This window comes from Cylas formicarius, unplaced genomic scaffold (genome assembly GCF_029955315.1).
Source record: "Cylas formicarius isolate icCylForm1 unplaced genomic scaffold, icCylForm1.1 PGA_scaffold_7__23_contigs__length_41026272, whole genome shotgun sequence".
In the NCBI taxonomy this organism is placed as follows: domain Eukaryota; kingdom Metazoa; phylum Arthropoda; class Insecta; order Coleoptera; family Brentidae; genus Cylas; species Cylas formicarius.
Genome location: NW_026844352.1, coordinates 23,235,793 through 23,250,516, shown reverse-complemented (window position 1 = coordinate 23,250,516; position 14,724 = coordinate 23,235,793). Strand labels below are relative to the sequence as shown.

Here is a 14,724-nt window from a genome sequence, read left to right as displayed (position 1 = left end):
GTGAGTTGGGGACTGCCACTTAACTGTCATTCTCGTTGGAGTGCAGTCTATGAAAATATTGACGGCAATGACTTGGATGTGGCTGTTGAAATAACAGTGTACTGAGCTGAATAAATAGCTCAGGAGACAGTTCTGCCTGTAGTCAGAGAATGTGGCACAATTTAGGCAATCGAAGCTACTCATTGCAGGATTTTCCACATCTTAGGATCGAAATTGGACTCACATCTACACAACAAATGATTCTGTATACTGCAATTGTTTGCTGAAATAGTTATATTCCTCAGTTTTCTCGACCCTTCTTTTTAAAGTAATTGTGTGAGTCTGTAAACATCCCTAATTTGGTTTATTTTGGTGGATGAGCTGTTGCGGATATTTATAAAGAAAATTAGATGGTGCTAAACGACCGAATCATTGCTAGTCGCATTGTAAAAAGTTCCTATAATAATACTGTCATCAACTCCCAAGTCACAAATTTATCTAAAATTTTTCCATTCGAACGCTCTTCTATCTGTTTCTGAGATCGCAGTACATCAATCACACATGACAACAATCAATTTAAACTGAAAGTAATTTATTAAAATATCCAATGAGTGAAAAAACATCTTTCAAAAATATAATACTCATAAAAATCACATTTTAACTAATAAAAATTATTGGTAATTTGAAGAACGACTACTGTTTGCTTCAGAAAAACTTTCAAACAGTTCCAAAACAGATATTGATAAGGTTGAAGTCTTTGGAATGGTAACTAATTAACAGACAACATACATATTATTTTACAACCCATTTTTTTCGTTGTTCAATTTTCTTTAAAAATAATATTCTTGCCGTTTCCTATAGGCCTTTGGACATTAACAAGTTTTAATTGTTCATAGGGAATGCTTTCATTGTCATCAATTTCCTTTTCTATTAAATCGTCTTCTCCCAACATTGTGACATTGTTATTTGGAACTGTAGTACTGTCATGTAGTTTATGAAATGTAATATCATCCTCATCATATTCATAATCTTTCTGCTCACACGATTCTGACATGGATTCAGTTTCCTTAACACTTTCAAGGCTACTTTTGAGAGCTTTTAAAAGTGGTTGGTTATGTTTTAAATTAATTTTTGTTAAATTATAAGGATGCTCTTCTTCATAAAAATAGTAATCTTCCACGGAATCGGTAGGTATTGGTGGTTTTGGATATTTGCGTTTTGCTTTTCTTTTTGCAATTTCCTTCTCTTTACCACCCCAAAATAAGAAATAGTCAGTACTGTCATAAAGACTAGTCGTGGATTGTTGTTCTGTATCTCTTTTCCTTCTTAATTCATATTCTGGATAATCGGGAGACGCTTTTAGGGCAAATGTTTTGTTGTATTTTTTGTTTAATTCTTCCATAAAAGTTTTCTTTAACCATTGCAAACACCTAAAATTAAAGATTGTGAATGCTCATTTTTCAGGGCAAAGTATGCCTAAAACTGGTTTCAGAGATGAAAAGAGCATCAAATTTGTTAATTTATTTGTCGAGTAAGAGCATCTTTGGAATTTAGGTTGTGTAAATTATAGAGTTAAGTTAAATAACAGTTAAGATTATTTACACTTACACTTACAATCTGTAATTAGGCAATTTCCTGTATCTCATGTTATCATAACTAGGCTTGTGATATTTATGGACTATAAATGTATTAGGAAGAACAATAAATTCATATCCCTGGGCTTCAAGTTCCATGATGTGCGTCACCCTATTCCATCCAAATCCAAAAAATCTTTCATCATACTTGGTAACATCACTTCTTACAACAATATACGGTTCATAATCCGTACTCCATTTAACCTTTAGATAAATATGACTTAGAGGACTAAAAATTATTGTTAGCTAATACATACTTTATAAGGGTGTAATTCATCTCTCCATCTCTTGTAATTAGTTGAAGCTTGTCCTGAGTTCCAAATGTTGAACAAAAATGGTACCGCTTCTTTTTTATCAATTGCATTTATTAAATCTAATTTGCTTCCTGGCAGTGCCCCCTTTCGAGTGGATAATTCAAAAGACGGTACAATAAAAGCCTAAAAAAGAAGAGGATTGTTGCTGTTTGTTTCTTTGTATATGTAAACAAAAATTCACAATTCTTTATGGAATGTTCACCACTTACCAAGTCATTTCAGTTAAGTGTTGTATCTTACCTTTTTGTTAAGGTCACCATGTTTTTTCAGATTATCCTTCAGCGATTCATATAAATCTTTCATTGGTAAAAAATCAATATCTACCATGAAAACAGAGGGAGTGTTCACATTTTTAAGGCCAATATTTCGCAATATATTAATAGGATAGAAATCCTATAATAGAAAATTATAATGTTTGGAGAACATGTGTTCCTATTCCTATACCACTTACCCCTTCTTTAAAAACTGCGTGGTAAGAAATATTCAATCTATCTTGCAAAATTTTTGAATCCAAAATGAGTTGCATACTTTCTGCGAGTTCTTTGTCACTCACATACAAAGTGATACTAATGGGTCCCGTCCACAGACTTGCAATTTCTTCCACTAAATAAAAACGATCAAAAGAGAGCTGGCTTACTAAAGTAATGTCACTTTCATCTGGAATGTAATTGTACTCTCTAAAGTATAAAAAAGTTCGATAATACTTGTTTGGTGGGACATAAAATTTCGAACACGTGTAGTCAACCTTCGCCTACAAATAAAAATTAACTTGGACGAAATATTTTTAAAATAAATAAATAATACGCACAGTAGGCATTCCGGGGTACTCATCACACATGAGTGGGAATTTCCTTAATAAGTTTCCATTAAATTGGGAAACACTGGCTGCCAAACTTCTAAACAGTTCCCCACCCTTATGAGTAACACCAAATTTTTTTGGAGAGTTCCAATGAAGAATCTAAAAATTTGGTCGATGACAAGAAAAACTTAAATTCACTAAATAAAGAGTACCATTGGTTTGTATTCCTGATAACAACTACTGCTTTGGGTATTGTCACTCAACTGAGTATTCCAATAACAAGGCACCACATACACTATATCAGGATTTTCTACTATTAAAGCATTTATTATGTCTTGATCCCCTAAACTAAAATAAATAAGTGACATACCAAAAGTGAGCAAAAAAATGTTTTAAAACCAAAATTGACTTCTAGTTCAACAACTATGTTTAACAATATTCAGAATATAGGCTATTTGAAAAACAACTGTAAAAAATATATGAGAAACATTTTCTTTCTGGTTATTTGCATAGTATTTGGTCAGACCATCAAGTCAAATTAAAAAATTAATTTGAGCTGTGCGACTATTGCAACAGTATTAATGAATTTTTATCACAGTTATTGCAAAAAAAAGTTTATATCAAGTGGTTAAAACTTTTTTAAATAGTGTATAGAAATGTATGCATCTATCATGAAACAACTTATTAATTAAGTAAATATTTGAAACTATTCGTTACATTACATATTTTTTCAATGTGACTATGAGTAAGTTAGGGTTGATATAATTATGTACATACTCTACTGAACCATACACAAGAGTCCATCTTCGAGTAATATTGATCCAAAGTTTATTCCAATTAAATAACTTCATTCTTTCTAGATCATACAGCATAACACCGGAGTTGAACCTATAATAAATTACTCATTACCAAGCATTCCATCTAATTATTATTATCTATATAACAAGGTAGTTAACTCTGTTTACCCTTTCCCAAGAGCAGGCCATGGGTTGCTTTTTCCCAGTCTTCCTAAGTAGTATTCACTTTGATTTTCCACTATACCGATAGCCTTAAATGTCATATACCTTGTAAACACAGAGGATTTTGAATACTTTGTGCAAGCTGTACCTGTTTATAATTAAATTGATTAAATAGTATCCACAGTAGATAAATGTCACCAGTTGCTATTAAATCTGTATCAAGCACCATCAATTTTTTACTAATATTTAGAGGTACAACTTTAGGGAAGATAAGTTTGAGAAGTCCATAGTTTCCAGAATAATGTGTGTTTGGTATCCACCTTACATCTTTCAGCCAGTTTTCAATATTATAAAAGGTTACAGTCACTAAAACATTAGTATTGGATACATCACAAGCTAGTTAAGTGCCTACAATTAGTTACTGTTATTTTCAAATAAATAGAAATTTGTAATGGTTAATAATTTTGAAAGTACAGTAAAAAATATTTACCTTGTGGAATGTTCCAAGTGTAAAATAAGGTTCTTAACACTTTCTCTGATTCATTGTTTGCTAAAACATGAAAATGCAGCGGATTTACCCTGTACATATAAATGGACTTGAGAAGAGTGTGGAAGAGTATATTTGAAGCATGACCAGAACAAACAACTCCAATGTGGATAATTTCACAATATCTGTTTTGGAAATGTTCATTTTCAAAAAGTGGATTTTTTTGAAGAATATAATCTGGTCCATTTTCCAAATCAATCTTGGTTTTTGTATAATAGGTTGAGTCTGCAAAAACTATATTAATCCCAAATATACTTGATGGATGAAACTTACCAATATCATGGGGTGTGGGAAATTTAAAAAAAATTAGGAGCACTATGACTCCCAGAAGCACTAATATTACCCAGTGTCTAAAACATTGCGAAACACACACATTTTGTCGCAAATAACGAATTTTTGTTTAATAAATCGTTTCAAATGTACTTAATTCTCGCCGGCGTTGGAAACGGTAGGTAACGAAATGTTATTTAACTGCAATGAAATAAGAGAAGATTACTTTAAAGTGAATAAAGACGCCCCTAAAGTGGATCACAAAAGAAATAAAATTTAATTTCTCCTATAAGATTGTGTGTGCACCATTGATATGAAAATTGATATCACTTTATTAAATATTTTAATTAGACGTGGTGTGTTTTACGAGATACTGGTGTAAACATCGGTTCATAATTAAAATTTGTGACTGAAAAAGGAGTTTCAAATTAATCGGTTTATTTAAGGAGTACCTAACCTCAAAGAACATGTTCATAGACTACAAATAGTTACTTGCATTGTTTTCATCTATGACATAGACGTAATATATGGCAAGAAGAATTACATTACGTCGTGTGGCCCACTCCAAAGAAGTTTCGTGTGTTATTTATATAGATTCTATACTATAAAGATTAGCATTATGGCAAAGTTGTTTTGGCTTATAATCAATCATCTTAATGCATTGGAAATAATACAACTCCGGATAGTAGAGTATTTCTAAAAAAATTATCTTTAGTTCGTTGAAAAGAAAAGGAAAGCTCGGTTAAGTACAGGCTGGTAGTTTAGTGAGTCTTAGTCTCATTTATTCATATTTGAAATTTTATTTTTATATTGCGTGGGTTGCGTTTTATTTTTATTCATAGAAAAGGGCCAATATGATCAAGGAGATTTTGTAATATTTGGCGAAGTCAGAAATAAGTTATATCACTTATAAAAGAAGTTTCAATTCTTTTGTTGCCCAGAGTTGATCAATCTGCATTTAACATTCTATATCGAATTGAATTGTATAGAATCTACCGTAAACTGTACCAAATCATTAAGATTACAACAGAGTATGAAGAACCTTTTGTTGCTTAAATTTTTATACCGAAAAATCAAATAAAAAAATAAACGCCATGGTATCATGAGCGATATGAGAAAATTGTCATTTTACTATTTGATTATTTGAGAAATTCGAAGAAAAAAATAGGTCAGATGGTTGATTGTAGTCGAATAAATAAATCATCGGAATTTTCATGCTGATACTGATATATTTGAGTTTATGCGAGTGTTCAGTTTCCTACGTTCATGGTGTCCGTGTGCTACGACGAATGCAAAATATTACAAACATTAAGACGTTATATTTTAAGTAAGAATGTCATCTCAAGGACTGGACGGTGTTCTCTCTACCTTGAAGTGAGGACCAATAGGTTTATCTCTTATACTGTCTTATTTTACCATAAGTTAATAAGCAGTGGTGTGTTACTAAAAAATATTTCCATATTTAGCTGAATCATTTTTTTGGTTAGTTAGTTAGATGGAATGTCGATTAAAATATCAAAATTTTGGAAATAACCATATTCAAATAGGAAGTATACGACGGTAATTTCTTTCTATAAGTACATGTCAGTCAACCAATTTGGAATGCTATAAGAAATAGTGTTTACGGTCAAATTATCTGTGTTCCGAATACCATTATCATAAATAAATAAGCATCTGATTATGCCAAAGCGAACGATGCCCCACCACTCGCCGCTGAAAGTACAGAAATTTTTAAAAATCCAACAATATCTTTACAAGCAGTCTGAGACCATGAACCTTAACACTAACGTTTCGAGCCTACACGCCAATCGCGAACGAAAATGAACTTTTACTGACAGCAAAGCGATTTAGAACGCTAAGTCAGTAAGTTATAATTTATACAATTGCGAATTGCTCGATTAATAATGAGTGACGTTTCGATTATGACTGAAAAACGGTCCATTCCCGATCAATTGATCGGATCATTCAAAGACGATTGTGCGACAGAAAACCAAGAAAGTTTTCGAAAAAGCTCGGCAGTGTCTACGTCCGGTGTTAATAGTGACTATTCCAAGTTGAGTAACGAAAATTTTTTGAACAGATTCGTCAAACAGAGGTCCCTTCAAGACTTCTACAATCGGAAAACAGACGACAAAATTGTAAGTGAATGGCGATTATTTTTAGAGTTGATTGAAACGGTTTCGTACGAATTTATTAATAAAGCAATTTTTCTGGGTCATATCGATTCTGGCAATATAGTAATGATGTTATTATGACCTTATCCCAACAAATACTTAATCAATTACATTTTCCCATTTTCAGTGAATTATATTATTATGGTTCTCATTTAATGTTATATTTGGCGGAATTAATGCGAGTTCGAAGAAGTTACCAGCAGTTACTTCAAACGAGAGAGGTCATCCAGTTCAGTTTTATCGAAGACCGTGAAATTTGTGTTTATAGCCATAACGTTTAATTACAACATATAGCAGCATTATACAAATATTTTTTTGTTTGAAGCATTAAAAACTATAGCCGTAATAGAAGTCTAGAGAAACTTTGATTATAGTAAGAAGCGGATAGGTATAAATAATAATAATTTTTTTCGAAAAAAATCCGATTTTTAAAAATATTTATAATTATGGCGTATTTAAGTTACGAGTTTGAATGCTTTTCGCACCGCAAATACCCACAAAAGCTCGCTTTCTTTAAGAGAATCGTATATGGAAATTGAAATTAGTTTGTCCGCTAGTTAAGGCAAATAAATCCAACCTTTATAATTGTGTTACCTAATGGCAGCTGCTAGCTTTGTAGTGCCAGCGGAAGGCGTAATATGACTTGCCTGCTTTGGTTTCCCTTTAAAGAGTCGCTGAGCAGAATATAAAAACTTATATATATTTATTGCGCATCGATTTGGAGATTATAATTCCAAATACTTGGTTGATAGGATTAAGATCAGTGGATGCATTTAACGATACGTGCCGTTTAAAACTAATCTAGGTAACATGTTACATATTATATGTTTTGCTTTGGAAAATTCGTAATATGATATTGGAATAACACATTCTTGTAACTCAATACCGTATACCAACAATTTGACGAATAGCGATAACAGAATTCCAAGAACAATCATTAAAACTAATAATTCACTTCATTTAATGCGTGCCATTATTATATATCGTTCAGGCCAACAACAAATAAATGCGATAACAAGGTTAAAGCTAATTTTGCTTACACGTTCCCAACAAATAGACAATAGGGATGAAACCATATCAAAACAAGGACGTCTTCGTATACTGTGTGATTCATATTAGTTATTCATTCATATTTTGGCAAATGCAACGTTGCCAGTTCTTCAGAATATTTAATAGATTTCTGGAGTGCTTTTAAAAAGACATACGCGAATCAGACAGCCTTGAATACAATTAATTGCTCGATTTCTTATTATTTTCAAAATAAGGTCACATCGGTATATAGATATAGTATATACTATTATTGAATCGATATTGTCGTAAATTTGCAATTGCAACAGAAGTTTAGCGTCTGAGAAATCTCGTCGAACGGCATCGAGAATTGAGACCATTGCTTTGTATTATGCGTAAGGTCATTGAATAGTTTATGAGACGATTCACAAACAGAAGAAAAGTAAATAGGTCGTAAGCCATGTTTTTTTTTTGTAATTTTATTAGAGGTTGTATCTCATGTTATCTCAACCAAAAATATGTTATTCATAAGCGTTTAAATTTCTGGTAACTATTTATTAATTTGCTAACCCATGAAATTTTGGTATTGGTATTTTTATAGCATACAAAAAACGTTTGGCTCTCTTCAAGAAATCAGCATGGATTGCCAAATTTTAGCAGTTTTTGGTATTATAAAGGTTTCTTTTTAAAATATACAATCTTTATTTTCATTTAACAATAAATAAATAAATAAAACTGCCTTTATTTTTAACTCGACGAAGGCCAGCCAACCGAGAATATACGTGTACAAATTCATTTTACCTTACAAAAATATATCCATGTCAATAAATCGAGCAGAAAACAAAAAGTAACGGAAAATATTGAACATATTAAATTATAATAATTAATTAATTATAATATAATAATGACTAATCTGAGGATATTGATTAGGCAGTTTAACAGATTTTAGTTATGGACGTCATAATTTTGGGTATTATATTGACAGTTAAAACCAGTCATATTTTCCAATAAATATCCTTCTATCACTTTAGTCCCCAGCACCAAGAAAACTAAATATATGTTAGTTTTCTTGGTGCTTTCACTACATCAGACCGGGAAAAAGAAATCTGCATTTGAATGTCATCATATGACTAAACTCTTATTTACTATAATTTAAAACGAAGTCGTATAATTGCAATAGGATGATCTATGAGCCACAAACAAAGACAGTGCCAAATTGTTTTTAAGAGCAGGATAGACGATGCTATAGAATCAACTTCCACTTTCCAAACAAGCCTAACGCTCTTTTGACCGACAATTTAAAGTCGACCTTGGCACAACAACAACGATGAATGTGCCGTGAATATAGCTCTTAAACAGGAAGTAATATGATATATACATGCCTACAAATTTTCAACCTTATCTATTTAAACACAATTTGGTGGTTTCGCATTGATAACCCTGCTGACTAAAATTAAAATCAGTGTATTCAACCAATTGATAAGATTTCTTTTTCTACTCGTTTCTGTAAAATACCTAATTATACACCGATCTAGCCTGCGGAATTTTACCACGTCAGTTTCGATTACCAGGCATCCAAGCCACTTCGGACATTTTCGGGTGCAATCGGATGTTTTCGGAGATTTTACCGCACGGCTTGAATTTTAACGTTTGTCAATTCTGACGGTCATGTCAGTGAAGGTATTCGTGCTGTTTTGAAAAAATGTACCCAAAAACTAACGTTCGTAGAAAAAGTATAGTATGCAACACGTTCGGTAAACTTTTTAACTCACTCGTTTATTGATCACTCGGTCCGCTGCGCTCGAATGCCGTTGGTAGTGGTACACTTTCTGCATAATAAGGCAACTGTCATTTAAGTTGAAAAGTTGAAAGGTTTACCGAACGTGTTGCATACTATACTTTTTCTACGACCGTTAGTTTTTGGGTACATTTTCGCAAAAAAACACGAATACATTCACTGACCGTCTGAACTGACAAACGTCAAAACTGAAAGTGTTGGAAATATGTCCAAAGTGGCTCGGATTCGTGGGAAAGGAAACTGACGTGGTAAAGTGACGCTTCACGCACGCTAGATCGGTGGGTAAATAGGTATTTTATAGACAGGAGTAGAAAAAGAAAATTTTAGCTTAATGCAATATCATTTTGCAACAATAACATTTGCAACAATAATTATTATATTAATTTTAGGAAACAATGTCCCATCTAATGGATAATAAAAAATTACAGTTTTCACCACAGTTACCTCCAATTATGCTGTTGTTTCTATCCAAATTAGAATTTTTGTATCCGTGCCTCAGGACAAACGAAAATACTGTTATAGAACAGTGGGGCAAAGTAGTTTATCCAAGTTCAAACAGTAATGAATACCAATTTTCCACTAATTGCACTTACAACTGCCAATCGGATAGAAAATTACATGACCAATATCAAATCGAACTATACTGCAGAATCAATTCAAGGTTGACACGAGTCCGATTAAACGATGCACTTAAAAAGTTTAAATTAATAATGTTTTCAATTGCCTTCGATGTCATTTTTAGTCTAAGTAAATTAGTTCGTAAAAACGACAAAGATAAGAAAACATTTTGTAGAATTTTGAAAGTTTGCTACTGAACTCCCAGTAGGAACCTAAACACAGATCCGAACAGTTTATAGGACTTTTTTGTATTCTACATAATATTGAAGTAGTGAACTTATTTTAGCAAAGCAATTTTACTATTTCGGGGGTGTTCAGATTTGCGGGGTTTGAGATTAAGGACACAATTAAAGAAATAATTAATAATATATATATATATATATATATATATATATATATATATATATATATATATATATATATATATATATATATATATATATATATATATATATATATATATATATATATATATATATATATATATATATATATATATATATATATATATATATATATATATATATATTCTCACGTATTGATTCACGGATGGAAAAATGTGATGACACTATATTCCGGGATATCATCCGTCCGAAAACACTTCGAACGCGAGCATTGAAGATGCCAAGTGAGATTTTGGCGAAACGTCTGCAGGATTCCAGTCGGATGCAAGATTTGCAGGATTCCAGTCGGATGCAGGATTCCAGTCGGAGTTCAACGAGCGAACGGATGATATCCCGGAATATAGTGTGTTTCTTATGACTAAACGATGTTCCTCGAGTCTGGCTGAAATCCTTTTGTTGGTCTGTCCCACATACGTCAGGCTCCTTGGTTTTCCAGAGTAATTTTTTGTTTTGGGTTTCTTAGTATTGCTCCGATGGTATGATCAGGTTTGTATGCCGTTGTTATGTCGTGTTTCCGTAATATTCGGCCGATTTTGTCAGTTACCCCTTTGATGTATGGCAGGACAGCGATCGTTCTTCGTTGGGTCTCGTCCTGCACTCTCTGCTGCGGCTGTTGTTGTTTACCGATTGCACTGCTGATGATGCGCCTTTGATATCCGTTTTGTCGAAGACAGGTAATAATTTTTTTCAGTTCTTCATCTCTGTTCCTCTCGTTTGGGAGCCTGAAGGACCGAGCAATTAATGTATTTGCCACTACCTGTATCTGTGGGTGGTGATGAGATTTAGCGTTCAGATATCTATTAGTGTGTGTTGGTTTTCTATAGACATATATATATATATATATATATATATATATATATATATATATATATATATATATATATATATATATATATATATATATATATATATATATATATATATATATATATATATATATATATATATATATATATATATATATATATATATATATATATATATATATATATATATATATATATATATATATATATATGAGTCTTAAGACAGTCAAAACCACCGCAACCAAACTTAAGCAGAGAAGAAATTCAAGCCTTAAATATTCTAATAATGCCAGCAGACGAAGGAAATGCCACTGTCGTCATGAATACGTCGGATTATAATGCAAAATTGGAGGATATTTTGAACGACCCAATATATAAACTAGTCACCAGAGATCCTATATTTGGAAAAAAGTCCAAAATTCTCGATTCATCAATAAACGAGGAGGAAAAATCGAGTCGTTGCCCAAAATTCTACGGGCTCCCAAAGATCCATAAGGACGGGGTTCCCCTGCGTCCAATGGAAAGCGCCTTTAACTCACCATTATGCAAGCTGGAAAAACATCTGGCTAGTGCACTTCAGCCCATAGTCCAAAAGGCAGATTCCTATGTTAAAAACTCAGAACATTTCACTCAAATTTTAGGTTCTCTCAGGATGGACAAGGACGACATTATGGCGAGTTTCGATGTCAAATCCCTCTACCCGAGCATTCCAGTAGAAGAGGCACTCTTGCTTATAGAAGAAAACGAAGATCTTCCGCCCTACATAATAGATCTGTCAAGACATTGCCTGAAAAACGCTTACTTTATGTATAACGGGAAAATTTACCGACAAATAGATGGAGCAGCAATGGGATCATCTCTCTCACCTGTAATTGCCAACCTCTTCATGATTTACTTCGAAAAGAAAGCAATAGAGAAGGCAAATCTGAAGCCAAAACTATGGACAAGATACGTTGATGACGTATTTGTTGTATGGCCTTTTGGCAAGGAGGAGCTTTTGAAATTCCTAGATCATCTGAATTCCATTCACCCAAGCATTCAATTTACAATAGAACTTGAAGAAGATGACAGTCTGCCCTTTTTAAATGTGCATATCACAAGGACCGAAGACGGACATTTGGAACACACTGTCTATAGAAAACCAACACACACTAATAGATATCTGAACGCTAAATCTCATCACCACCCATCACAGATACAGGTAGTGGCAAATACATTAATTGCTCGGTCCTTCAGGCTCCCAAACGAGAGGAACAGAGATGAAGAACTGAAAAAAATTATTACCTGTCTTCGACAAAACGGATATCAAAGGCGCATCATCAGCAGTGCAATCGGTAAACAACAACAGCCGCAGCAGAGAGTGCAGGACGAGACCCAACGAAGAACGATCGCTGTCCTGCCATACATCAAAGGGGTAACTGACAAAATCGGCCGAATATTACGGAAACACGACATATCAACGGCATACAAACCTGATCATACCATCGGAGCAATACTAAGAAACCCAAAACAAAAAATTACTCTGGAAAACCAAGGAGCCTGACGTATGTGGGACAGACCAACAAAAGGATTTCAGCCAGACTCGAGGAACATCGTTTAGTCATAAGAAACAAACAAACAACATCTGCTTTGTTTCAGCACCAACATCAGACAGGCCATAAAATTGATTTCGGTACTTGCAAACAAGTAGCTAATATTCCTGATTTTAAGACTAGGATTATACGAGAGGCCATCGAGATAGAAAAGTCCGGATACCTGAATACGAGAGACGACGCTCTGCATTTATCCAATACGTGGAGAACGATAATCAAACAGCAGAGCGATACGCAGCAGCCAACGGGGACATCGCAACTACGATCGGGCGAAATTAACAAAGCGACAATTCGGGGGGCGGAGCCACCTCCCCTTCCGCACAAGCAGGACCGTTACCATCTCCGGCGCAGGGTATAAATACCGCACGCATCGCCGATAACCTCCCAGTGTTCGAAGTGTTTTCGGAGCGCGAGCATTGAAGGTGCCGAGTGAGATTTTGGCGAAACGTCTGCTGGATTCCAGTCGGAGTTCAACAAGCGAACGGATGATATCCCGGAATATAGTGTCATTATATATATGTATATATTGCAAAAAAGTAACAAACAACAAAAAGTACTATTATGTTTAAATGCATACTAAGATTTATGGAAAAAATATTAAACAAAAAAATATTTAAAATGTGTTTATATAATTTTTATGGAACATAGGTGAAAAATGACGTTAGTTTAGGCTGTTTAAACTTTTTCTTTAGGTTGATTTCTACAATTTTTTGTATTAAATCATGCAACACAATCCAGCTGTTATATTCGACTACATCGCCATTTTCTTTAGCCCATTGGATAATTTCATCGCATAGCTTAGCTAGTTGAAATAAGCTTGTCTTCTGCATTTGACATAGTATTGTCATTGTCATCGTTTTCCGAATCAGAATCAATTTTTATTTCATTTTGTAAACTGATTTAAGTTTGCTGGTTCATCTTTATTCCATTCTTTAATGTCGTTTATTTCACATTTAACCTGTAATACACAAAATTCAAAATTAACGTAAACATACAATACAGTCGAATCCCTGTAACTTGAATCTCTCCGTTTTTTAGGGGTCTTCATCACGAAAACTTAAAACAGTAATAATAATTGATGAAAAAACGGAGATTTTAAAAAGTAGAGAATGGTGCCCAAGAAAAAATATTTAAAGTATGTATGCATTTTTTCTTTAACTCAAACTCTCTATAACTCGAACTTTTTTCTCGCAGGCCCTTCAAGTTCGAGTTATAGAAGTTTTACTTCATTTTTGTAATTTAACTTACATTTGGATTAATATTTTGTAAGAGGTCTATAACACTCTGGTCAGCATTGCATGATTCATCATTGAGCAATCGCACTCTTAAAACACTTATCATCCAAGTTGATTGTTAAAATATTTCGCCAACATTTATCTATAACAATTGGTTTTAATATATTCCAGGTCAAAGCAAAATTTGAAACTGCATCCCCTAAAGTGTATGTTTGTAACATTGAACTTAGATCAATAACTTTGACAATAATTGGCTTAGTAGGTTTTTTAACGATAAAATAATTTGGTAATTCTGAAACCGTTCTGGTCCATTGGCTGTATTAAAGGTGTCACGTTTAGTTACATAAACATTACAGTAATAAGACCATCAGAACTTTTTAAATCGTCTTTAGCTGGATGACTCGGTGCATTATCCAACAATAATAACGCCTTAACGGGCAAGTTGCGACTCATTAAAGACGCCTTCACCTAAACATGAAAATTGTATTACATATGACTGTTACATACTTTTTTATACCACCTGAACTTACCTCTGGAATAAACATGTCATGAAATCACTATCGAAAAATTTGTATTGTCATCCATGC

General features: G+C 33.2%; 2 protein-coding genes across 6 annotated transcripts in view; one reads left to right on the top strand and one right to left on the bottom strand.

The window, feature by feature from the left end:
• Positions 1–554: 554 nt before the first annotated feature.
• LOC132705705 (xylosyl- and glucuronyltransferase LARGE2s-like) lies at positions 555–10,432 on the bottom strand. Of its 4 annotated transcripts, XM_060676504.1 has the most exons (13): positions 9,927–10,432; positions 4,506–4,703; positions 4,176–4,457; positions 3,834–4,051; positions 3,692–3,774; positions 3,504–3,614; positions 2,939–3,074; positions 2,736–2,885; positions 2,379–2,678; positions 2,168–2,320; positions 1,871–2,050; positions 1,594–1,817; positions 555–1,409 (listed from the first exon to the last, which is right to left on the bottom strand). In XM_060676504.1, the coding sequence occupies exons 3-13, from the start codon at positions 4,270–4,272 to the stop codon at positions 800–802; spliced, it is 2,262 nt and encodes a 753-aa protein (XP_060532487.1). In that variant the 5' UTR covers positions 4,273–4,457; positions 4,506–4,703; positions 9,927–10,432; the 3' UTR covers positions 555–799. The 4 variants fall into 4 exon arrangements, with proteins under 4 accessions (XP_060532487.1, XP_060532486.1, XP_060532488.1 ...); XM_060676503.1 differs by lacking the exon at positions 9,927–10,432 and having other exon boundaries at positions 4,506–4,972; XM_060676506.1 differs by lacking the exon at positions 9,927–10,432 and having other exon boundaries at positions 1,217–1,409; positions 1,588–1,817; positions 4,506–4,973.
• Positions 6,215–14,724, top strand: part of LOC132705706 (inositol 1,4,5-triphosphate receptor associated 2-like) — a 22,825-nt gene continuing 14,315 nt past the window's right edge. Inside the window, exon 1 of one of the 2 annotated variants that reach the window (XM_060676507.1) lies at positions 6,215–6,640. In XM_060676507.1, coding sequence (XP_060532490.1) covers positions 6,407–6,640 — 234 coding nt within the window. In that variant the 5' untranslated portion in view covers positions 6,215–6,406. Of the gene's footprint in view, positions 6,641–9,493; positions 9,761–14,724 lie in introns of those variants that run through there. The other variant, XM_060676508.1, reaches the window with a different exon arrangement.